This window comes from Nyctereutes procyonoides, unplaced genomic scaffold, assembly GCF_905146905.1.
Source record: "Nyctereutes procyonoides isolate TBG_1078 unplaced genomic scaffold, NYPRO_anot_genome, whole genome shotgun sequence".
Taxonomy (NCBI): domain Eukaryota; kingdom Metazoa; phylum Chordata; class Mammalia; order Carnivora; family Canidae; genus Nyctereutes; species Nyctereutes procyonoides.
Window position 1 is genome coordinate 37343268 of NW_026575136.1, and position 26367 is coordinate 37369634.

General features: G+C 54.8%; 1 protein-coding gene across 5 annotated transcripts in view; it reads right to left on the reverse strand.

Moving 5' to 3' along the window:
• LOC129495506 (myelin basic protein) overlaps positions 1–26367 on the reverse strand; it is a 116711-nt gene that overhangs the window by 22881 nt on the left and 67463 nt on the right. For 3 of the 5 annotated variants that reach the window (XM_055303083.1, XM_055303081.1, XM_055303082.1), the window contains exons 4-5: positions 10816–11252; positions 3640–3717 (exon numbers count right to left, since the gene is read on the reverse strand). In XM_055303083.1, the coding sequence (XP_055159058.1) occupies positions 3640–3717; positions 10816–11252 (515 nt within the window). The remainder of the gene's footprint in view (positions 1–3639; positions 3718–10815; positions 11253–26367) is intronic. The other 2 variants (XM_055303084.1, XM_055303085.1) reach the window with 1 other exon arrangement.

Here is a 26367-nt window from a genome sequence, read left to right on the forward strand (position 1 = left end):
CATCCTGCGAAGTGGGCGCGGCGGGCGGAGGGGTGTGGAGGGGTGCCGGGCACCTGCCAGAGCTGGAAGTGGCTCTCAGGTGGGCGCAAACACCGTCGGGATGGTGCTGTGCTTTCCGGCTGGTAGCTTTCTCATCTCCTTCATGGGGACGTGGTGCCCAGCTCCGACCTGGCCCTTCTGCAGAGGCATCCCCACGCGGGAGCAGGGGCGTGGCTACCGCCACCTGAGCACCCCCAGAGCCCCCAGCGTCCCCGCCCTTTCCCTTGGAAACAGGCCGAGCTCGCGGGTCCTCCCCATGGGGAAGTTCGCCCCCCAGAGTCGAGGCAGCTGCACCCACAGCAGGGCTGGAGTGGGGCTCGTGCCCTGCAGCTTGCCGACGCTGCCTTGCTGTCTTCCCAGAACGGTGGGAAGCAGGGCTGGACGCAGGCTGCACCGCTCTGATCTTTCTCCGTCCATCCGGGTACTGATTTTCAAAGGCCCCAGTTGTGTGATGCATACAGAAGGCTCCCTTGGCATAATTGTCAAGCTAACATCACAGCAGAGCAGAGCCTTAACCCGAAACATGACCCCAGTGTTCCTTCCCGGCTTGGAATCTGTCGTCTCTGCACAGAACGTGGACAAGCAGTTTCAGGGGTGGGGGGGCAGGGTCTGGAAGATTCTCTCCGGGAGGAAAAGGCATGTTGCCAGGTTTTCCAGCAGGTGGGCGGTGGGCCCCTGCTTCAGCAGTGGTGGGAAGTGGCTGTCAGGGGGCAGAACAGGCCACCGGCCCTGCTCCGGGAGAGGCTGGGCCCAGCGCAGCAGCGGCCTCCCATCCCGCTGGCACACTCCCCGGGGAGCTCGGTGCGCTCTGGGTCTCCACGGCCAGACCTAGGGCGCCCACCAGGTGTGCAGCCGCCAGACTCACTCACGTCCAGGCAGAGCCAGAGCTGGGCAGTGATGAGGAAATCTGATGGGACAAGGCGGAGCGTGAGGGTGGTCTCTGGAGGCCTCCCCGTGGGAGCAATTTTGTTGCTCCTGCAGAACAAGCTCTAAGAAGCCTAGTGCGCAGGACACGGTCGCCGCGATGGTGGCAAGCTCGGTGTGCACTTACAGATGTCCCCTGAACACCTCCGCACCACTGTCTTCAAAGAAATACTTGCAGTCGTTCATCCCACATGTTTATATTATGGCTGAGAAGCTGAGGTCTGAGAGCAGAAATGCAATGGCCTGGTGGTGGGGGAGCCGGTGGAGGTGGAGGGGGGCCCACGGCTCCAAGGGCCACTGGCTGTCCTTCCAGTTGCTGAGGACTGCGCAGCCGAGGGTGCTGGGGCAGGGGCAGCGTGTGTGCCTCTCTACTCCTCTGCAGTAGCACGGGCCCTGCAGGCAGAGCACTCAGGTGAGGACGGGAGTCCACGGTCCATGCAGAGCCACAGCCCGTGTTCCTGGTTCCTCCCGTCACCTCTCCACAGTACAAAGTGTCTTCAGCTCCTTAAACTCTGCTGTGCAAGGTGGCTGCCCAGGGCCGTCTCCAGCCATAGGGCCTCCAGCCTCCAAGGGCACAGGAGCCAGAGAGCAGTCAAGGGTGGACGCTGCAGCCTCGCTGCTCCCCACCTGCCCCAGGGCTCCCGTGGAAACCACATGCAGAGGGGTGGACCCATGCTTCAGGCCATGATGTCTGGTTGGGGACCCCATGCTGGGTGACATGGCCGGCTGTGTGGAGCAGGACAGGCAAGAACGGAGATCTGACTTTTTCCTAGGGGACTGCCTTGCATCGCTTTGCTCCCTGTTTCTCCCTTGGAACTCTTGCCTCTCCAACGTGTGCTTGGGTTCCCAAACACGATGCCACCTGTCTTTGGGTCCCCTCTCCCCACCTGCAGTCATCCCATTCCGTCCCTGGAGAAGTCGCACTCTGGCCATTCTAGGACCTATATGGAACCTCCTGGAATCAAAGACTTCGTGCCGGGGAGTCGGTTCGTGAACACCTTGGACAGCACCGGAAGCCGTCCATCCTTTGATGGGTTACCCTGATGTCACGGTGGCCGGGGGTCCCCAGCTCCCCGCTGGATCTGCAGACAGAGGCCGACAGAGAGGAGGAGGAGGAGTGTTTGGGAAGGTCAGGGTACAGAAGTGCTCGGCATCACTCGTTGATACTTTTGGAGTTCCCGAACCACAGAGGAGGGGAGGCGGTTCCAAGTATTTATAGGGTAACCATAAATGAACACATCAGAAATGCCAAGAACCTATTACCAGGCACCCGAAGCATGTCCACTGCACCTTGCAGTGTGTCCACTGGTGGCCACACAAAGATGGTGCCCTGTGGAGTATCTGTGTCTCTTAGGCCGGGTTATTTTAACGCACGTGCAAACGTCTGTCTGGGGTGAAGAGGTGGGGGCGACAGGTGTTGCTTTTTCCCTGCCAAGTGGTTTTGTAAAAGAAAATAATCAACATTCTGTTGACAGTTTCTTAAGTGACCCGAATAGCACAGCCCTGCCTTCCTCTACTCTGTGTCTCAGGAGCTCTGGCAAAGTCTCTGCCTCTTCGCCGAGGGGGACCCGCTTCTGATGGCAACTGTCTCGGCCGGTGGAAGAGATACTGGGGCCGCAGCGTACAGTGGTTCCAGGGTGCAGGGGGCAAACCTGCCCCATTTCGGAGCTCCAAACCCAGGCGTGGGGCCCGTTGCTGTCTCATCACATGTACCACACACTGCTGTGGCCCAGGCGCTCTGAGGGCCTCCCTGAGTGTCGGGGAGCACAGGCCTCCTGGGTGGGGGGTTGGCGGTGATCAACGAGCTGCTGAGAGAGGCCTTCAGAGAGTGAGTGTCCCCGGGAGCGGGGACACAGCCAGTCGGGCTGACACCTCAGGAGGGGACTCTCCACAGCGTGTCGGGACAGCACATTTCCCAGGCTGCCCGTCATCTTCAGGCACGGCTGGTGGACCTTCTGCATCTTCCCAGGTTAAACTCTCAGGTGCCTGCATCCTGCGCCCGCGGTCACCTGGAAGCCTACGCCTGTGGCTGTCACTGTGTGTAGGGAGCGGCATGGCTCCCGGCTGACTCGGTACCTCCTCTGGGGAGGTGACACCTTTCCGGACTCCCCCTGCCCACCATCCAGACACCCTGTGGGACCTTTGTGCTCTGAGCCGCAGGACATGAGGGCAGGTGATGGCTCATCTTCTGTCCCCATGCAGGTTCCGCCAAGCCCGGGGAGCGGGGCGGGGGACAGCACCTGCTGCTACATTTCCCATAGACACACGTCATGTGACAATTTAATTCAACGAGCAGTGGCCAGTGTATGTCAGGCACGGCCTTCAAGGGCAGGTCAACGCCACGGCTGCCGCCAACTCCATGCTCCAGTGCCTCTGGAACCAACAAGGTCCTGCTGGCCCTGTGGGCTGGTCCACTGCCTGACCCCACAGCCGGCCCCATGCGGGTCATCTGTGCAGGGTCCTACCTGAGCACTCACAGGCTCTTGAACAAGAGCTTCCCGTCTTCATACCTTGTCCCTTGCCTGTCTCCCCTCAGGAGCAGCCCTGCTCGAGTTGGCAAATGTGCCTTCCCCATGCACGTAACACCTGCTGCTGCCAGCTGGCAGGAGCGTGCCCGGGGGTGGCCCCTGCTGGCCGAGGACGGGAGGGGCCTGGCGGGGTTGGCGCACATCTTACCTGGTACATGTTGCACAGCCCGGGCTGGCTGCGGGCATGAGAGGGCACAGGGCTCCTTCTCTGCTTGAGCCAGGGCACCTGCCAGGGGACACAGAGTGGCCATTGAGTCTGTGCGGCACCACCAGCAGAGCCCCCAAGTCCTCCAGAAACGTCCCCTCCTGAGCGGGCTTGGTGAGGCCCCACGCGGCAAGGAGGGGGAGCGGGGACGGAGGTCAGAGGGTGAGGGCGTGAGGGTGGTGGACGGCGACCACGGAAGGGACAGAGGAAGGACGAGAGGGCACGGGGCCCCCAGCGCTGCGGGGGAGGATGGAAGAAGACAGGAACGAGGAGAGAGATCTAGAGAAACCTTCTGGAGCCCTGGACCCAGAGATGCGGCCAGATTCTCTTAAGGTTGTAGCTGACACAGGACCTGTGGGGTTTTGGGAGGAGCAAGTGGAAGCAGCACCTTCCAGGACGATGACACCTGCTGGAGGCCCCCAGCAGGATGAGCTGGACATTCCCCTTGAGGAGACTCCCTTTTCTCAGTGCAGCTGTGGGAGCCTCTGTAGGGATCCCCAGGAGGAGCCCTGTCCATTCTGCGGGGCTCACGGTGCTGTGTCCCTCGGGCCTTCCCAGCCACTGACAGTACACCAGGAATCGGCTCTAGGAGCCACCCGTGGCCAAGGTCACGCCAGGCAGCCCCTCGGGGTTACACGGTCTCACACTGCTCCTGCTCTTGGTGAGATTCAGGGATTTCAACACTAATATCAACTTAATACCCCTACAGGTGAGCGTGCGTTCACCGTGACCCTAAGTTCTGCTGTACAGCTTCCTAAGTGATGTCTGCTCCTTCTTAATTTTTTAAAAAATATTTTAAAAAGATTTTATTTATTCATTCATGAAAGAGACACAGAGAAATGCAGAAACACAGGCAGAGGGAGAAGCAGGCTCCCTGCGGGGAGCCTGATGCAGGACTCAATCCCAGAACCCCAGGGTCACAGCCTGAGCCGAAGGCAGACACTCAACCGCTGAGCCTACTACATGCCCCTGTAGTGTTTGCTCCTAGTGTGGCATCTTCCCGAATCGTTCACTGTAAGGTAGTACCTGGTATCACCCAGGTATCACCCTGAGTGGTGTGGCTGAGAGAGCTTCACTCTGGGGCCAGCATGAGGGGCCTGCAGGAAGTTTCTGTTGTCTGATTGTGTGCAGCAGGGCAGGGGGTGCATGGGGGGTAGAGAGAGAGAGAGAAAGGGAGGGAGACAGAGACTGAGAGAGATAGAGATGGGGGGAGGTACCTACAGTGGTCAAGAGACAAAATCAATGTAAAGGATTTCAAGAGCTGTCTCAGGGTGGCTGCAGATGATGTGGATTTCTTAAGCCCAGATCCCCAGTTGGTTCAGTGTGGAGTGATGGTGGTAAAGACACAGAAGGATGTGAGTGGGCCAAGGAAAATCACTGTAAACACAGGGTCTCCGGAGGCAGACGTGGGGGGTCCGGCGTGGCTGTCCCTCCCATACTTGGTCCCCCACATGAGGGGGCAGCTTCTACACCTGCAAGAAGCAGCAGTGACCTCAGTCCGAAGCAGGTACCAGAGGAGCACGGTGACTGTGTATTTGTGTGCAAAGGGCATCTGGTGGGCAAGCCTGCAGTGGCCCTGGCTCTGCTAAGGCCTGGTCTTCTCTGTGGGTGTGACACCCCCACAACGGTTGCCGAGTCCGTGTTATTCCCTGGCCAAAGGCAAGGAAGGATTTTCTAATTTATGTCTTCCCTGCTTGAGACACTGTCCGTCCTCACAGAGGGGACCAGCTCCTGGAGGTGTTTCCAGGAGCCCCAGGGCCTGGGTCAAGCTGCCCCCGAGCCAGGCTGCTCCACAGGCTGTTGGCCATGCAGCTCGGGGAGGGGTGGCCAGGAAGGCAGGCCGCCCAGCCTGGTAGGGGAAGGTGAGGGGAGACACGTGTCTTCCCTAAGGGTGATGGCAGAGGGACCAAAGGCAGAGGGACGAGTCGCCCAGTGGCTGCGCTCACCTGACCTCCCGTACAGGTGCTGTGACTGGGCGTGCCCACGGGGGCAAGGGGATAGAGGCAAGAAGTGCCTCGGAGGAGCCCTCGTTCATGGGGCTTCCTCAGAAGAGTCCCTGCTTCTGCGACCCTCCCCAACTTTATACTGTGTCCTCCAAAGCTGGACTTCGGGGCAGTTGAGAGTGGAGTCTAGACCTATGGAGAGGCTCTTCCCACGTGAAGCCAGAGCTTAAGGACAGATGTCTATGGTACTTAGAGGCTCACGGGAGCTCTGGGGCATCTCCCCTCCTGGGACACAGCCCTCTGCATCAGGCCCTGCTCCCCACCATCCAGGCAGACTCGCCTGTCACCAAACGCCTAATCCTTCTACCAAAAGGAAAATCAGCGAGGCTTGTCACTCTATGTGCATGAACAGACATGGCAGGAGGTGAGCGAGGACCAGCATCTCCTGACAACACACTGGGCAGGTGACCACATCCATTAATCCTGTGTTCACTTTTATTTCTAGTTCATCCTCGACCCAACCTTATCTATGACCTTCATGCTCACCAGCATCTGTGGGACGAGCTGGGCCACCTCCACATCCACATTCCCTGGGGGTTTCTCGGGCTCCCTGGGACGCAGCCTCAGCAGGGCGCCCAGGCGGGGTGGGCCTCCCTGTGCTGAGCAGGCCGCATCCCCACCACACATGTGCACATGCGCACACACAGAGACACAGCAGTCCACGCCATGCACAGGTGTCCCTGCCAGCACGGGACGGCACCCCCAGAGACTAACACATGGAGCAGGATGAGAACAGCCAGAACAGAAAGGCCAGGACGCCGAGCTGCCCGTGGAGAGGAACACCTCAGTGTCTTCATGCAGAAGCACCCGAATGAGACACAGACCTGTGTGTGTCATGGTGGCAGGTGCTCGGGCCTCACACTCTCCTGCTGGCTGTCATGTCAGGAGCCCGCGAGAACACCAGTAAGAAACGCATTTCATAGGGGAGGGATGGAGGACGGACCCCGGAGAAGGCAAGTTCGAAATTCCGGTGCAGTCAGCACAGCACCCTTGGTCTGTGACAATGTCTAACGGGTGCAGAAGGAAGAAATGTACACGGACCAAAAGTGCATCACGAAACCAAAGAGGCAGATGCTCACCAGAAGGCAGGCCTGTCAAACACGGTGACATAAAGCACAGACGTGTCGCTCACGCAGAGGACATGGAGGGACCTCCCAGTGCAGGGCCACACGCCCTAACAGCTCCTGCCTCCTGCAGCCACCGCACCCTGGAGGCCGAGGGCCCGGGGACAGTGCGAAGGCACAGCAAACTGCCAGTGGCCCGGCAGACAAAGCTACTGGTGAGAATCTATCAGAGTAAAAACACTTCACGAAGAAATTCCTGTGGGAAAGCTCAAAAAGTAGTGTTTGAAATATACCTGCCCTGGTTGCAGTTTCTCTAGAAAGAGTTGTGGCCCCAAATGGATGCATCGGGTGGTCACATCACTACCTCTTGGACTTGCGCAGAGATTGGGGTTGGGTTCGTGTGCACGGCTGTGCGCCTGGGGGCCGAAACTCTCCACTGAGTGGGTGTGCGGAGGTCTGCAAGCCTGGGACTCGGGGCCCACAGGTGCCACATGGCCCGCCCCCCATGCTTCCTGCCGCGACCCTCCCTGCCTCCACCTCTGAATGCTACACTCCTCAAGATTACAAAATACAGCTATGAAACTGGGCTACTGGGTGACAATGAAGAATTAAGGGATGGTAGGACTAAAATGCATTAAATGAAGTCAAAAGGCAGTGGAGGGGGAAAACCCAGGGAACGGAATATGGTGATTAATTTACAAGTATTACCCCGTGGCAGTCAATGACAAGTGGTTTTCATCCCGTACAATCAAAATCAGAGGCACAGAAATGATCCTGAGAGCTGATGATGGGATACGGAGAACAGCAGGTTACAAATGGAGCAAGGCTGGGGAGTCGGTACAGATAGGTGCGGGCATCGGGGGGACTGGCTTGACCAGAGAATAGCCTTTAAACTACCCTGGCCTGGAGCAATCCGCGAGGGGTGAGTTCTCGAGGCCTTCTTCCTTGGGGCCGGCCCGGCGTGCATCACTGTGTCCAGCTTGGTTACCTCATAAAGTCTCACTCCTTCCAGATAAAAAGGAACAAGGGTGGTCTCCAAAGGGCTCAGGGTTTGGGCCACTGCAGCTGTGTGGGCTTGGTCACGGTGGGCCGTAGGGTCTGACAGGGAGTGGGTGGGGTGGCTGGCAGCAGCTGGTGGACCCCCTGGTCCCCAAAGTGCACATGCATTTTACCCTTCCTGGTCAGGGCTGCCCGTTCCCACTGAGGCCCCACATTCCAGGGCACTGGGAAACCTGCTCTGGAAGCAACAACACAGCCCTGTTTCCTCCTGCCACCAAGGAGCACGTTCTCCAGGAACACACTCTGCATTTAGGGCTCTCACAGAACATGCCTCCTCAAGGAATTCATAATGCGCTTTGCTTGAATGTCAGTGCCCCGGCCGCACAGGGGTGGGTGTCATCAGTGCATTCCGAGGATGGGTGGGGGGTGCTGCCGACCTGGGGGTGGGGAGCCCCATCCCGCCCTGGGGGGATGGGGTGGGGGGTGTTGGGGCGCAGCAGACGGCCCGGGGACCCACAGTCCCCTCCCCCAGGGGCCCTGCATTCAGCCCGGCGCAATTCCACCAGGAGAAGCATACTCCAGACAGACAAGCAGAGCCGCTGCTCCCTGCCACCCACCTTTCAAGGTCGTGCAGGCCTGGGGGTGCCCTTTAGGGTCCTATATTCCCGAGACAAACGTCTCGGGAATGACAAACTGTGGAAACAGGAAATGGGCTTTTAGGAAGGATCATCAGGGCCTTTTGCTTCTCTTCTTTTCTCCAGCTTCGATCCGGAGATCTTTCTATATGAGACGAGGGCTCTGTGGGTTTACACACAGCGCACAGCAAGTACTAAACCAACACGAAACAGGAAGCCCTCAGCAGCCCACAGAGTGAACACCTCAGAGCCCTGGGGCTGAGCTGGGCGTGTGCCTGGGCGGAGAGGGTTTTTAGCTCACATTTCCAGTGTTTAAGAGCAAAGAATCCATAATAAAATAAAATAAAACGCAGCACGTTCAGCAAAGACGCGACCCACGACGGCACCTTACGTGACCACATGTGCAAACTTCTCCGGTATCAAAAGGCAAGGCTGTTCATTTTTAAATCTTCTTTATTCAACATTCGATAGTGAACAGAATTGAAACTTCAAAAAGTTCTAAAACAACTTGTTTAGACATTGTTTTCATTTTTAAAAATCCTGTGAAAATATTTTGATTTCTCTGGATCCTTGATAATCTGGCAACACTATTTTGCAAAGTTGATGCCTACTTCTGCGATGAATCTTTTCTTTGAAAGCATGAAAGAGTAGAAGAGCCTTAGAGTAACAAAGGTTGTGATTCTATACCAAGGGGAAAAAACCACGTATGCACGTACATATCTATGTATATGTATCCATTCTGATATAAAGTCACAATGATTGACATAAATGCATTCGCAATTTTATTTTGACTTAGAGCATTACCACTGAAATGAAGCCTGTTTTGTAATATGTGCTATACAGCAATTTAATCTTTTCTGCCCAGTGTAATTATATTTTTCCTGTTCCTTGAGTTACGCAGAATAGCTTAAGCTTTGGGACTGGCGGTGCTGCATGCATGTGGAGCACTTAGAGTAACAGCAAGACTCAACAGGCAGCCAGGGTCTGGTGTGGCTTGATAGCCGTGCTCTGAAAAAGCACCTCGGACTGAAACCAACATTGGAAATAGGTCAGATGACCACCATTTTGGGGTGACACAAGACTGCCCAAAAGGAAAAGCAAATGTCTACAAACACAGACACTGAAAGGACCAAGCAGAAGGTGAACGCCGTCAGCACTTAAGACGCGCCAAGTGTTAGTCACGAGAAGGCATGACCAGTGACATGTGAGTGATGGCACCTGGGGGCAGATGCTGGGGACCTCACGACCAGCACCTGCGGCATGCCCAGCTCCCGTGCCTCCATGTCCCCTAATTCCCGCGTGGCAAAACTGCCTTTGTTTAAACACAAATCGCTCAACGATTTCACAATCAGCAGTAATTCTAAATTCTGTAGTTAGAGACTGAGCAAGTTTTAGGGACCCCTTTAGAAACCACAGGTCAGAAGCCTCTTTACATTCCCAAGACTTTCAGAGTCAGCATGATACGCACGCAGCCAGAGGAAAAGTGACAACTTAGGTGTTTTGTGAGCACAGCCAAAAAACCCGGGCTTTCCCCAAAAGACCCTCTGCTTCCACAATGACCCAGCCAGGCAACACCCGGAAAAGGCATACAGCACTCCACGTGCTTGCTACGGCAAGGCCACTCGGGACTCAGCACCCTGATGGGATGTCACCACAGATGCCCCATTCACACCGACTCCGGGAGCCACTGCTGGAAACTCAGGAACAATGGGAGCTCTTTCCCTTGCGATACAATTTTTATCTACAGAACATTTACATAATTACATAATGCGAGCTCACAGATTCTCTATTCAAATGAATGGAATAACAAAGCAATACAGTCTTGATTCATAGGCACTCTCAGGGATCCCTCCACCCCTTGCCCCTCAATAACTCAGATAAAAGACACATCTGCTCAAGGCGAATTTCAATCTTGAGTTTGTTCAAAAGTCCTCAATCGCACGATTGTTCCAAGACAACGCGAAGCTACAAGACAACGCAAAGCTAGCAGCGCTGACACCAAGAAAAGTGAGCACAACGCAACGTCGAACCCAAAAGCGTGGGTGCAGAAGCGAATCAGCCCCCAAGTCCCCAAGCCCCCAAGCATGAGATGCCAGTGACCCGAGAACGCGGTGCCCGTGCCGGGCCCCACTACGGATGCGGAATTCAGGGTGTCCTTGCATTCCTGAGCCACATCCTGATGGCATCCCCTGTGAGGAGGGGGGAGAGGCTGAGCTGTGTGGAAATGCGGCAAAGCAGCAACCCGGCCCCCAGCCCCCCAACCGCGCCTGTGGCCGGTGAGCATCGCCAGCGAGGACAGACAGTAGCGAGGCAGCATCCCCGCTGGGGCTTGGCTCACCTGCTCACTCTCCTTCCTTTTCCTTGTCAACTAAGGTGGACGCACGTTGTGTGCGCCCCTAGTTACTCCTCAGAGCTCACCTTGCCTGAGCCCCGCTTGGGCACACCCCTGTCACCGCCAAAGAAGCGCCCGAGGGAGTCAAGGATGCCCGTGTCTCTGTGCCTCGGGAGGAAGCCATGCCTGGCGTGATCCATGGCACTTGCTGAGGCCAGGTACTTGGATCCGTGCCTCTGGGAGGGTCTTTTCTGTGACGCCATCACATCCAGGCCCTCGGGAGTGGCTGCGCTGTCCTCTTGGATGGTCTGGAGCTCGTCTGACTCCGAGGGCCTGTCTTTGAAGGTGTTGTCCTCCCTCCCCGGGGCATCTCGGGAAAAGAGGCGGATCAAGTGGGGGCGGCCCCCTGGGTCAGCTGGGTTGGCGTCCTGCCAGGCATTCTTTGGGTCCGCTGTGCGCTTGGAGTCTGTCACCGCTGTGTCCTGAGAGGGGGTCCCATTGTTCTGCTCCACATCTGCCTCCCCTGCAAACAACAGTGAGATATGAACACGGGCCGTGCAAAGCAGAGCGAGGGACAATACAGCTTTCTTCCAGGGCTGGGGACCTGCTTGTGTCCTACGGAACCCACAGAATGCATGCGCGCCCGGGGCCATCAAGCTACCTGGTAGCCCCAGATCACTCGTGGTGGGACCCAACCTGGACTGAGCGTCCTACTTGCAGGTCTTGTCTCGGGGAACCCCAGGGGCTGCCTCAGTTACTCGACACCTGGTGCCCTAGATAAAGCGTACCCCAGCTTCCTGCTGAGGAGGCCCAAGCAGACACAGCAGTCACCCCTGGGCACCGCTGCCGCTGCTGCTGGGCGTGGAGGGGCCAGGGCTGCAGGCGCCTCTGTGGGGCATCGAATCCCTCCAACTCCACTGGTGCACAAGCTAAGCGTGTTGGGAGCAGTGGTTTGATCAAAGGTATTTTCAGTGTTCTCGATAAAAATGGAACTTCCCACATCTTTTTGCAATTCATGCCCTAAAGAAATGGGGCATTTAGAATCCTTGAGTTTCCAGATTCCACAAGAGGCCTCTTGCATTAGAGAATTGCTTATTCAGGGTATTTTAATTTGGCTTTTCTTCTGCAAGCAGCCCCAGTTACAAAGTGTGAAGTGGGAATGGCGTATTCTGTGAGCCATATGACCTTCTCCCAGCTTTCACACATGCACAGGAAAATACCGCATTTCCTTCCAGAATGGCAACACACCCATTGTGCTCTCAAGTTACAAGTTAGGTTTGAGGGTATGTCCACCTTACTTCACTTCCCCCTTTATTACATATCTATAGAAAATGTGGGTTTACTCATGCTTTCCTCTAACATCATCCATCCATCCATCCATCCATCCACCCAACCAGCACCAATCTGTTCACTGACCTTCACCAGCAACAGCACCCACTTGCCCATTTATCTGCTGAGCCACCTACCTACCAATCCAGCTACTGATCCGGTCACTGACCTGTCCACCCAGCTAACCCTCCACCCAGTCAGCCGCACATCTTTCCACCTACCCCCCCAATCACCCATCCATCTGCCCGCCCACCCACCCACCCAGCCACCCAACCATCCATCCACCTGCCCAACTACCCACCCACCCAGCTGTCCAATCATCTATCCACCCACCCCCAGCCAACCACCCACCCAACAGCCCAACCATCCATCCACCCACCAAACCATCCACTCACACACCCAACCACCAACTCAGCCACCCATCCATCCACGTGGCCACCCATTCATTATTTACGGAGCACTAAATAACCATCATATACTGAGCTAAATGTCTGGGCTGCAGTGATGAAAAAGATGTGGTCCTTGTCTCATAAACATTAATAGAAATGAATATTAGGAAATGAAGTATCCCCCAAAAAGGCAGGTCCCCATCCTAAGTCTCAGTCCCTGTGAATGTAAACTTATTTGGAAATAGGATCTTTTGTGGATATAATCCAGGTAAGATGAGGTCGTCCTGGCTGAGAGTGGGCCTAACCAAGTGACTGGTTGGTGTCCTTATAAAAAGAGGGGGATACAAAGGGGATATAAAAAGATACAGACACACAGGGAAGGGACCTTGGGATGGTGGCAGGGACGGGAGTGACGTGGGAACACCCGAAGGTAAGAGACAGGGCACAGGTCCTCCCCTAGAGCTGGTGGCGAGAGCACAGCCCTGCTGACACCTTGGTTTCAGATTCCCGGCCTCCAGACTTTGAGAGAAGAAATTCCTGTTGTTTTAAATCACCCAGGTTGTGGTACTTTGTTGTTGCAGCCACAGGACACAACTACTATGTATAATTTCCTATCAACCTGTGATAGAAAAGACAACAGAGCAGGATAAGGGGCTTCAGGGGCCCCCGAGGGATGGCGTGAGGGGTCAACGTACACACTGGGGTGGAGCTGAGGGCCTCTGCCAAGGGGCGGGCACCCAGCGCGGGTCTGGCGGGGAAAAGTAGAAAGGTCTGGAACTGGAGGGCCTGGTGTGAAGGAGAGGCCAGTGTGAGGTCAGCAGTGGGGACAGGGGTGGGGGGAACGAGAGGCCAGGGAGGCCCAGGGGCCCGGTCAACATGGCACAGGCCTCAGAGCCCAGGAAGGGCGCCCAGGAGAGACCTGCAGGTGGGCCCAGGTGGGTGGGGCTGCAGGCCACGGGAGAGAGAGGTGAGGCCACAGAGCTGCGGTGCGGCGGGTGTCACTCGTGTTCTCGAAGTGCATGTCTCTACAACACACGGTTTCGCTAACACGTCAGGAGCAAAGGGCAAAAGACTTCATGCACTTTTGATAGAACCGCAGTGGTCAGGAGGCTGCCCCCCGAATGACACTCTTTAGGCAGACACCACCTTCACTTGCGTCTCCAAGGTCGAGTGAGTCACTCCAGCATATGTCCTCAGTGCCCGCCAGGGACAAAGTGCATGGCAGGGACACCTGGCACCCGGGGTCACCGTGACCTCATTTAGGCCCCGAGGAGACAGCAGTTGGTGGTTACGCCTAATACTTTAGGAATATATCACTTAGCGCATGGCACGTCCTCCCTGACCACTGACGGAATCCAACTCCTTAAGAACACATTACTTATAGTGTGTCTACCAAATGTCTCACGGCATTGGGGCGACAGGAAGACGCAATGTGAAGAACACCATGGCCAGCAGAAAACTGTGGATTTTTGCAGGGATGTGCTGCTAATTTATACGTTGACAAAGAAATAGAGGCTGATTTTCTAGCTGTGCTTTATATTCTGTGGCTAATATCAATTAATGCAAATGTGGAAGAGAAACAAAAGCTATATTGTACAAAATTAAACGCATTAACAAAACACAAGCGCATCTGAATACTAATATTTGTATAACAGTTGGGCTTTGTGTCCTTGAATAGGGCTGTTTGTGAGGCAGGGAGAAGGGCATCCGTGTCCTGAAAGTAGCTCCTCTGAGCACACAGGGGCATGGGGAGTGGTCGGAATCTGTGGATGTGCAGCCTTTTTGGTAGTGACAAGCGCAGTTTTAATTTGTCAATTAATATCAGCTTTCACCAAATTAAAGCCCAATGTGGAGTTTCTATTTAGACCGTAATTGTGGAGCATAGTATTCAGCACACAATTTGTGAGGCATGGACCTGGTTCTGGCCAGAACATGCACTTGTAATGCTCGGTTATGGTTCAAATTCTACAGGAATTTGTGATAAAACTTCTTAAAAAAAAAAAAAAAGAAAAAGAAAGAAAGAAAGAAAGAAAGAAAGAAAGAAAGAAAGAAAGAAAGAAAGGCTCACCTCCGTCTAATTGCTAGAACGACCTCCAGAGAACTTTGGTGGGAAATGAGCTGAACTTCTGAAAACGATGCTGCGGAAATCACGGAATGGCTTCCTGGGACATCTCTGCGGAACAGAGACGTCATTCCCTCGAGAGTGGCTCCTGGGGCAGAGACACCCCCAAATCAGAGGATGACACTGGGGGGCGCCGTGTCTACTGTGGAGGGAGCTCACAGATGCGGACCTAAGCCAGGCGGACCCCTGGGAGTCAGGCCCCTTTACACCCACTCGGTCCCCGGCAGGCGGGGTGTCCCAATGCCTGTGGCTTCGCCCCTGGGAGTCTTTCTTTTGTGACCAACTACAACCACCTTCTTCCTTTTTCTTTTCTCTTTTGGCCACTTTGTGCTGGGGTCTTGCTACATCGCCATTGCTGGTCCTGTAGAGCCCAGCTCCTCTCTTGGGATTCCATTTACCCACTGCTGCTGGAAGGTCGGGCACAGTCCAGGCCCCGGTCCGGGCCTCAGTGCCATGCGCACCCAGGACGGGCTTGCCGGCCCCCCTGGTCCATGTCCTAACCCATAGGCCTGCGCTGGGCACCTGCGCTGAGCTTCTGGGACGCAGCTCCAGGGTGGTCAGCAGCACAGCGCGGCCGTGAGTCTGAGGGGTCCAGCCGAGCTTGGCCTCTACCTCACCCCACAGTGAGTCTGCACAGGTGCCCGGCACAACCGTCCGATCACTGACACGCCGATGTCGGCTGGGCCATTCCTCCAGAGGGACACAGTAGACTCCCGGTCTCCGCCCGCCCTCCTGCCCCTTCTTTGCTAGAAGAACTTAGCTGTTGGCATGGCAGCTGTTAAATTGCTTTTGATATTCTTATTTTTAAATGAAGGCTTCCCTTCAGTCCTGAAGGGCTCTACATCAGGTCTAAGGAGCTCTGGTTTAGAAATGGATTTCAGTCGGATAATCAAATTCTTTCTGGTTATGAGACGTTTTGTAATATTCTAGATTTAATCAGTTGACATGGCTCTGAGCTACCAGAATACACAATGGAGTCTCCCCGCTTGTTCTTTCACAAACTCCAAGTCCAAGTTCAAGTGTTAGGCCTGGGTGCTCATAATGACCGCAGCTCGTTGAGTGGGACTGACCTGACAAGCCATGTCGTCCACTTGTGCTCTGTGATCCATTGGAGAGCACCTGACCTCAGGGAGAGCACCTGAACTTGGGGAGGGCACCTGACCTCAGGGAGAGTACCTGACCTTGGGGAGGGCACCTACCTCAGGGAGAGCACTGACCTCAGGGAGGGCACCTGACCTCGGGGAGAGCACCTGACCTCGGGGAGGGCACCTACCTCAGGGAGAGCACCTGACCTCGGGGAGAGCACCTGACCTCGGGGAGGGCACCTGACCTCGGGGAGGGCACCTGACCTTGGGGAGAGCACCTTACTGCTGGAGGGCAACTGACCGCTGAGGGGCACCTGACCAGCTGCATCCAGAGTCAGAGCCAAGGATGGTCAGAGGTCTGCGAGGCACAGCAGAGAGGAGCCCCGGAGACCAGCCTGAATCCCTCTAACTAGCTGGCGGCCCTAGGCAGGTCCCTGACTGGAGGGTCTGCCCCGGCACGGGGAGACGCAGCCACGTTCTTGCCTTAAATCTCGCAAGGCCCCTCTCAGCGGCACCTGCTAGGATATGGCAGGCTGAGCTCTTACTCAATGCCCCCACCCCGTCCCACAGCTGGCCACACAGAGCCCAGAGCAGAGGCCCTTGCTGCCTGCATGCTGGGTGCTCTGCATGCATTATCGACAACCCTAGAAGCGGATCATTCTAGGAGCCCTTCTGTTCATACAGAGGAAACTGATATAGAAAAGTTAAATAGGAACCAATGGAGGAGCTGATGTCAGTCCAGGTCTGCAACCGGCACATCGCAGCTCTGGGTGCCTCGTGGCCCGTCTTCTCCTGCCCTGACTGGCTTTAGCCGCAGCTAGGCATTTGCATCCAAGGGTAAAGTTTCGCTGCAGATAATTGGCGGCTACACCACGTGTGGATCACAGCTGCTTAACAGAGAGGGACTGATGAGGAAAAAGCCGCCTGCCCTGAGCCCAGAGTTCAGCCAGGACCTGCACTTGCAATCAAGAGACCAAGATGTGCCCATGGGCCCAGGCGCTCTGCAGGTGGGACGGGCTGTGTCCTTACACACGTGCCCCCGCTCACCCACACCTGCAGAACATGGTAATGACTGTTAAACACCCCAAAAAAGTTGAGTTCAGGAATCCTGAACACTGTATTGCCACTCTGGCAGGAAGTATCACCCCTGAGGGTTTAGAAGCCCAGAATGTACTCTCTATGCTTGTTCAGAAAACTCCCCCACCTGTACCCAGAATATGACACACCCCAAATACTCCTAAGATTGTCTCAAATAATGTCATGACAAAGTGATGACTGTCCTATATTTAAATATTACTACTTTTTATTTTTATTTATTTTTTTAAAGATTTTATTTATTTGAAGGAGTGAGAGAGAGAGAGAGAGAGAGAGAGAGAGAGATCTCCATCAGGGGGAGGGGCAGAGGGAGAGGGAGAAGCAGACTCTCCGCTGAGCAGGGAGCCCAATGTGGGACTCGATCCCAGGACCCTGAGGTCATGACCTGAGCTGAAGGCAGACGCTCCACCACTGGAGCCACCTGGGGGCCCCTTTATTACTACTTTTTAATGTAGAGCATATATCTTTTGCTCTAGGCCACTATACCCATGGAAATCAAATTTCATGAATAACGTCCATCAAAATCACTCTGGTGTGTGCGTGTGTATGTGTGCTTGTCCACGACAAAAATATGGATGTCAAGCCACAGTCCAGACCCAATAAATAAGAATGCAGAGGATAGCACCTGGTTCTGCTTTTTTTTTTTTTAACAGGTCAATGGAGTGAGTTGGTCTCTGTCCAGATAGCTAGGTTCACCTCTTCACGACAACACTGCGTGCACTGTTCCCCCTCACCTCCACTCACCGTGCATGGTCACTGGGAGGAGAGCTCAACCTGGAAGACCCAGAGCATCCTGAGCCCACTGCAGTGCGGGTCTGCTTCTTGCCTGTGGAAATGTCATCGCTGGGACTGGGACCCAGCACTTTCTGCCTCTCTGGGTGGACTTGAGATGCTGCCGTACAGTGTGCTGAGTCTGTGGGTGAGGTCGTTGTGGGCACGGCCTCGGCTTGCCCCCTGGGTCTGCGCCTTTTTTCCAATGCCAGAGGCTCTCAGGTCAACACAAATAAGAGTATTTATTTAGTTACTCAGAGCATGACTACACTGCTCACCAAAGCAGAATAAAGCATGATCCAGAAATCACCTGTGTGAATGCAAGTCACTCTATTATATTTAATTAAATAAGAATCTTCTGATAAGATGGGACAGTGCAAACTCTATAATGTTTTCTTTTATGAGTGGATATCTCAAAATGCTACACCAAAGGGATCAGCGATTCACCCAGGCCATTTAATAAAATTTCAAATTCACGGCTGGTCAAATCTCCAGTGAGATGGAAACAATGAAAAATGAACATCACTCAGCCAATTAGGGGTTTTGCCAATATTACACCTAAACACGTGCAGCAGACACTTAGCCCACCCAAGTCATCGCTGTTGGTTTAATTTATTCACATGCGCTATTCCCGTCTCAATGGGTGTCCACACTTCACGGGTCGGGGAAATAGTGAATGCTATGGGCGGAAGGAATGGGCCTTCACATTTCCGTCTTGGGACTTGGGCAAGTTGTTACCTTGCTGGCCTATTAAGAGAAAACACACACCCACCGTATAACGAGCTCACAATTTCACTAAAGAAAGAAAAGGGATTTGGTATCAAGAGAACAAGAAAGGTGTCATCTCAGAAGAAGGGGCTGTAGAATGCCTTTGGGTCACTTCTTGGCCCTCCTTTGTGTCCCAGGCCCACCCCAAATGGAGGCCCTGATGTCCAGCCCTGCTGAGGGACCTCCTGGCGAGGTCAAGGCTGGGAAAGCATGAGGAGGCCCTGGGTCTTGAACATGCCTGAGACTCCGATCCAGCTCCTCCTGCCCCTGCAAAGGCTCCAAACCCCACACATGGCACCACTTCTACTTTGGACTCATGGTTGTCACTCTGCTGCCAGCTACTAAAATACCCCCACAGAGGGGCTTTTGTGAATCCCTTTCCACATATATTCTTTCTATGTGACATCCTCAAATCCTTGGGCAGAAAATAAAAATTTGTTCTTCATTTTGAGGGATCAGACTGGTGTCACTCATCACAATCTTGGCTTTCTCAGCATCTATTCCAGGGGCACATCTAGTTGGGTTCAAAACCTAGAGTACAAATCTAGTTTGTTTGAGTTGTTTCAAGATCCCATCAATGGCCCTGAACCCCACAAAGTCCCAACAGAACTGATTTGATGAGTCTGTCCTCTATCATTGGGATTTTTCAACTAAGGAACTAGGATTTTTCCTGGTTCAAAAACATGGTTTCCCAGCTTACCATCCATGCCACTTCCTTGTGATGGGCCTCATACACCACAGACCCGGACACAGTCTCCGAGACCCCATAGGAGACCCCCAGAATTACTGCCTCTGAATATTGTCTAGGGCCCACGGTGTAGACGACGGTATAAGGAAATGGTGGGGCTCTGAGAGCTAAAGTACAAGCGGCTAGAAATGAGTGTTCCTAGGTGCCCAGGCACCAGCCAGAAGGCTCACAAACGGCTCACGGCCCCGCCCTGTCTCCCCCTGGATCGTGCACCTCGGGGAGCCCCACTTGCAGCATCGTCTGGTGCTGGCGGCAGAAGGGACCGTGCACGGACAAAGTCCTAGACGGGGTAGTCAGTCACCTCCCTGGGCTGGACGGGGCATCCGCACAGTGATGGGGATACTGGCGCTGGGACACTTGGTGACTTTCATCTAAATGTACAATGGCACAATTCAGAGGAGCTGTAAGCGCTGTTGTCCTGGTGCGCTGGACCATTTTCTCCTGAGCGATCTGCAATCTGGTTTTTCTAGCTTACGGTCCCTTTAGGAAGTCTTATCCAAAAATAAGCCCAGATATCCTAAGGCACCAGTGAACACTGTTTTTCCCAATTGTTCAGATTCATCCTTAGCTTCTAACTCAAGGCAGCAAGCAGCATGAATCCACAAAACGGAGGAAATCTTCAATTATTTGGTCTTTGGTTGTTTTTTAACTCACGCTCTAACTTACATTCCCCCCCCCCCCCCATATATTTTCATCTTGTGGTATCTTCAAGATTACCAAGACACTGGAGCCATGGTACCATCTAGAATCCCACGACTGGCCCTATCTCGGGCCCTCTCTCACCGGGACAGGTGGACGTGGTCAGGCAAGGCCGTGCACACCGCAGCTCAGGCCCCATAGGGCGAGCGAGCCGGAGCCCCGCGCCATTCTTTAGAGTCAAGAAGATCTTGAGATCCGGAGAGGGCTGCAGGAGCCCAAGGAAAGTCACCTGACACTTCAGGCCCTCAGCTCCTACTGCCGAACCACCGCCAGAAGGTGGTACCGTCTCCTGCAGCCCAGGGCTCGAAACTGAAATAAGAGAACATTAACTCTCCACCCCCCACCCGAAGTCTTGCTAAATTCTGATTCTCAAGTCGCTTCTGCCAGAGGGCAGATGGTGCGGGTCTGCTCTTTTGGGGTTTTTACGGAAGGCAGCTCCGCAGGTGAGCACGTGGCCCCCAGAGCGTGCCTGCCCACCTGCTGGTGGACTCCAGCCTCCGAGCCGGTCCTCCCCGGGGCTGCCCACCGGGAACCGCTCAGAGCGCCAGCTCCTTCGGCAGGAACACGCTCGATTCCCCAGCGCAGAGATTCCAGGAGACCCGAAGAAACAGGAGGCAGAGCCTGTTACCTTTGTTTAGAGCTGAGGCTGGGCCAGATTCTCATTTTCCCTAAAGGTATTAAATTAGTCACATACTATCGGAACAAAAGGTCCAGTGTGCTTTTCTGTAAGGGAGGCTTTCTTTTTTTTTTAAATTGTTGTTGCTTGTTTTTAATTTTTTTTTTGCCTTGTCACTCTGGGCCTGAAGGTGCGGGGGCCTCTGCAGTGTGGGCAGGGACCCCCACCCCCACCCCGGGTCCCACCACCAGAGTCTAGATTATAGACTCTCCTGGGAGTCTTTCTGAAGACTGTTTAAGATAAAAGCGTTCTGACAGTAGAGAAGCATAATTAAAGCTCCACAGACCTGCTATAACCAAGTGCAAAAATAAAAACCAGCCAGTGTGCAAAGGGAATGCAATTCTTAATGGGGGGGTGTGCTTCACAGCAGACACCGGAGATAACAACTGCAGGCCTGGCTGCCTGGTCCACCCTGAACCACCTCCAAGCAGGACCAGGCCGCCACGGGGCGGGGGGGGGGGGGGCTGCTCCCTCACCTAAGGTCTGAAAACATGAGCTGCGGATGCAGGGGGTGGGGTGGGAACAAGGAGGTGCAGGCAAAGTGCCTCTGTCTCCATCTCTGGCCAGAAGCACCCCACTTTCTTTCTTTCTTTTTTTTTTTTTTAAAAATTTATTTTATTATTTATTCATGAAAGACACAGAGAGAGGGAGAGAGGCAGAGACACAGGCAGAGGGAGAAGCAGGTTCCCTGCAGGGATCCTGATGTGGGACTCAATCCTGGGACTTCAGGATCATGCCCTGGGCGGAAAGCAGGCACTACACCTCTGAGCCACCCAGGGATCCCAGCACCCCACTTTCTAAGTGAAGTTCTTAACACTGGGCTTGCAGATGTGTCATTTGACAGAAAAGCATCCTGTCCCACTAATATGATACATCCCAGAAAAAGAAGCAGCATCTTGCCAGGTATGCGTGTGACCCATCAACAAGTGCCCATCATGGCGGGGGCCGGAGGTGCCACACTGGCCACCAAGTGTGTGGCTCTGTCAGGCTCTGACTGAACAGCGCCCCCATGGAGAAGCCAAGGGCAGGCAGCAGGGAGGGGCCTATAGGCTCTGTTGCAGGGATAGCCACCTGGGAACCAGTGCCTCTGCCCACGTCCCCAACTCCCATCTTAGAGATGGAGACAGGTGGGGGCCCCCTTCCTGCGAGGGGGTGCCTTGTATCCCCACGCCCCAAACCAGGCTTGGACAGAACCTCCCTGGAAGAAGACGGTGACATGGTGCACCAGGGAGGCTCGGTCGGTTAAGCATCTGCCTTCGGGTCAGGTCATGACTCAGGGTCCTGGATCAACTCCTGCATCAGGGCCTCTCTTCACTTTGCAGCCTGCTTGTCCTTCTGCCCCTTCCCCCTGCTCATGTTCTTTCTCTCTCAAATAAATAAATAAAATATTTAAAAAAATAGAAAATAGGATAAACAGACCGTGACAAGCATGCCATCCAATGGAATAAAGGGCGGGGCAGGAGCCCCATGCCCATGCTTTGGCTGACCGTCGGCTTAAGGAAGGGGCACTGGGAGTCCCTGCATGTCCCTGACCTGGTGGCTGGGCCCCTCTCTGCAGAGGATCCGGGGGGATCGTGGGGGGTGGCCAGGGTGGGCGGAGCCATGGAATTTGCTAGTGTAGGCTAGGGCTGAAGAGGACCCTCCTTGTTTGTGGAGCACTTCTGTCCCTGGCTCACTGTGCTTGGGGTCACCGGGGAGGGCGAAGGAAACAAAAAGGCCATGGTTGTGGCCGTGGATGTGCTATGGCAGAAATTCTGCATCTATGAGAGGCATGCAGCCGCCCTCCAGGCTACCCGCACAGATTTCTTTCAAACTTTTCCACCAACGAATCTTATCAACCCACCCATCTCGCACGAATGCCTCCTTTGTGTACTCAGAACATATAGTTTTCATCTGCTCTAAATAGCTCACCCGTCGAGCCCTCCCACAGCAGGAGCAGGTCACGGGACAGGCAGCCTGTGTGTGCGGTGAACCACCCGCGAGGGCTGGGCCGGGCTCCCCTGGGAGTCTGCACTTCGTAGACACCCACGTCGTCAGAAGCCCGCTTCCCAAACACAGCTGGAGACAAGATAAGAGATCAAGAAAAAAGCCCACTTTCCACGTAGGTCCTGTGCCATGAGCAGCTTCTGCCCATCATCATGGTAGCTCTGTACCAGCCATGACCAGGCCCGGAGAGGCTACGAGATTTCCCCCAAGGAAGTGGCATCACAGGAACACAGAGCTGCTTTTCACTGGGGAGTAAACCAGCTGAAAGAAAAGTATTCCTGCTTCTACATCTATTTTACACAGTGGGGCTCAGCAGATGCTGCTAGAATCACACAGAATTCAGACTGGGAGAGTCAAGGTTGGGTGAGTCAAATCCAGTTGACTTTGGTTCTTGGTTCTACCACCTACTCTGTGGCCTTGAGCACGTGAGTTCATCTTTTCAAGTCCTGGGTGTCTCAGCTGCAGACTGGAGCATATTGTTGGGGCTCCCTCCGGTATTGCCGAGGTGCATGTGATACAGGCTCTTAGCACTGGTTCAGTGACCATCCATCCATCAAGGCTTTTGTTACTGTGGCTGTTAGACTGTTTGAAAAATGACCCCAGGAATACTTTGCACAGTGATAAGATCCTATGCATTTCCATCCACCGGTCCACCCACTCACCCACCACCCATCCATGCAGCCACACATCCCTCCATCCATCCACTCATCCACTTACCCGTCCTTCCCTCCCTCCTTCCATCCATCCACTCATCCATTCATCCCTCCCTCTCTCTACCCACTCATCTATCACACATCCATCAATCCACCACCCACTCACCCAACCACTTGTCCATCTATCCATCCACCCATCCATCCATGCATCCATCCACCCACCCAATAATCATTTCATTCCCACGTTAGGCAGAATTCTAAGAATGGCCCCAATAATTCTCACCCATGTATAATCCTTAAAAGCCTGTAAAGATGATGAGGTATCCCTTGTGATTATGTCACATGGGACTGTTTAATCCAATCACATTAGCGTTTGGAAGGCAGAGAGTTTCCCCAGCTGATAGCAGAGGTGAGAGCAGAGAGACTCTCATGCAAGCACCGAACTATGGGAAGCAGCACCGTAGGCTGCAGAGATGGATGGTTTACCTGCAGGGTCCAGAGACGGGGCTCTAGTTGCTGAGGGTGACCCAGGATGACAGTCCCCAAAGACCTGGACACCTGATCCCAACAACTACATGGAACTGGATTCTGCCGACAACCTGCATGAGCCAGGACGGACACTCCCCTCTGAGCCCCCATAAGTGTCCGACCTGGCAGAGACACCTTGACATCAGCCTTGGGGGACACTGAGTGGAGAACCCGCTGGAGCCAGCCTGGACTTCTCGCCACAGGCCAGGAGCTCCAGATGCATTGTTTTACGCCGCTAAGTGTGTAGTAATCGGGGACGCAGCAGCAGCAAACAGACACGTGGCTGCTGTGCGTCCAGGAAAGGAGCTGGAACAAAACAGAGTTCCTGCCTTCACGTGCTTGCAGATCAGGAGACAGGAATTAACAAAACAAGCTCACAGATAAATACACGCAGCTTTACGCAAAGGAAAGAGGGTCAGTGGGAGGGCCTCGGGGTCAGGGAAGTTGTTGGTGGGAAAGGGTTCGCCAGATACCAGGGGCCACAGGTGGGGGCCCTGGGCAGAGGAGGCGGCAGGCACCAAAGCCGTAGGTGGGACGGGGCCTGGACACCAAGGGGAACGTGGTCCCAGCAGGCTGAGCGTGCGCACTGGGTGCTGAAGGCCATGTGGTGTGCTCTTTGCTCTTTATTCTAAATGCACGAGAAGCCCCAGAAGAGTTTTTTTTTTTTTAAATAATAAATTTATTTTTTTTTGGCGTTCAATTTGCCAACATACAGAATAACACCCAGAAGAGCTTTTTAACCAGGAAGCAACATAATCCAATGTACATTCTCAGAAAGTCCTTCTGGTTCCACTGAGGTAAAAAGCCAGTGGCAGCGATCAGTAGAGAGGCTGTGGGGCCTCCTGGGCAAGGGACGACGGTGGCCTGGGCTGGGGTCAGGGTTTTGGAGCTGGAGAGTGCAGATCCGAAGGCTGGGGGGATAAAAAACCAGACCTGGTTTTGGCAAAGCTCTGGGGATGGAGGAGGAGAGAGGGGTCATGACCAGCCTCCAAGCAGCATCGGCATCACCTGGGAACTTGCCAGAAGTGCAAATTCTCTGGCTCCGTGCCAGACCCGCTGACGAGAAACTGGGGTGGGGCCCTCAGTCTGTGTGGTGACAAGCCCTGCGGGGACTCTGACTGCAGGGCACCTCCAGCGGGGCCAGCACCGCTCCAGCATACGGATGAATGTCTGCCAGACAAAAAAAGCCCCTGCGAGGCTGTAACAGAGGCTCTCGATCCAGGCTGCACGTTCAAGCCCCTGGACGCACTGCCCCCCAGACTGAGTCCACACAAATCCCAGGTGGGGTGAGGGTACCTTAGAGGCTGCCTACGGGGCCACAGGGCCAGCCAGGTGGCAGGTGTCTGGGTGTCACTGAAGGAGTGCCCGGGCTGTCCTCTACCCCAGGGAACATCAGACCAGCCTGTGCTGAAGCCCACGCCAGCCTGGCTGACTGAGGAGGGGTGCGGGCATCACGCTGGTTCCTGCAGTGATTTTAATGTGTCTGTATGTCAACAGAAGCCGTGGGGGCAAATGTGGGGCCAGTCTCTTCAAGGTTCCTGTATGTCCCCCCACCCCCAAAGTTCGATGCCTGGAGATAAATAGGAAGGTAACAAGGTGCAAGGTGTTGAGGAGCTACCAGCATTGCAGCAATATGAAAGAAAAGTGGAAAGACCTCAGAACACTAAAGCAGTGTGATGCCCCTTAAGAGTGTCGCCCTTAAACCTGTCTTGGTTACCTTTATCCAAAACAGGGACTTCGACGCCAGAGTTCCAGGGTGTACACAATGGTCAAGCTCTGTGCAGACGCCCTTGGGGGGCTGAAGGCCTTTTCCTGAGAGAGGTGGTCTGCCCCTAGTTCATGACCATCAGCAGCAGCCACAGAGAAGTAGCCCCCCTCTCCTGGCCCAGCCCGCTGGCCCTGACCCCGCATTGCCCAGGTCACTTCCTTTGCTGTGACCCACTTCAGCCCTTCATCCCTGCTGCCCCTCCAACCCAGCCAGAGATCCCCCAGCCGTGGACTGTGACCTGCAGCGTTTCTTATTATGCGAGATGAAGAAGCTGTGACCTCATCTCTGATTTGTGTGAAAATCACTACCTTGTCCGACGTGAGTTATCGCACCCCGAAACCCCACAGGATGGTCAGCTCGGCTCAGGCTCGTGTCCCAGTGTGGCTTGGGGTCCTCCTGAGCCAAGAAACCCGTCCAGGGTACCCTACAGGGTAGTGGAGCCCCTGGCCTGGCTCTGGGCAGGCCCAGGTCCGTCCTCAACCAGGTGCCCTGCTCCCCGTCTGTCCTGGGGACCTGGGAGACATGCACAGCCTCTTCCTTCCTTCACGAGATAGAAGAGGTGCCATGGAGCAGAGTGCAAGCATGCCTACACAACCTGCCCTTGCACATTTGCAACAACTTGTCTAAGTGGCACATGTGGGGGCAGCAATTGGGGCAGGGGACACATCAGGCCGACGTGCAGAGGCTTCGCTGAGAGGGCCATGAATGTGCACCAGGAGCGAGGCTGAGTCCGCACAATGCCGCAGCCACAGTAACCGTGGGGGATGGAGGAAAGCATCGTGAAAGCACAGGAGATGTCTTTTCCCAGAGGCAATGTGGCAGGACTGCTACAGACGGGGGGGGGGGGGGGGAGGGCAGCTGCAGGCAGCATCTCCTAGTGCCGAGTGCAACGGTCCAAGGAGATGGAGGGCAGGTGCATCCTGCTGGTAGGAGGCTTGGAGTGAGTCCCCTCTGGGTGCTGCCCCAGGCTTGCTTGCTGTGGGACTGTGGGAAGATGGTCACCTGCTGGGGGACAGTGGGT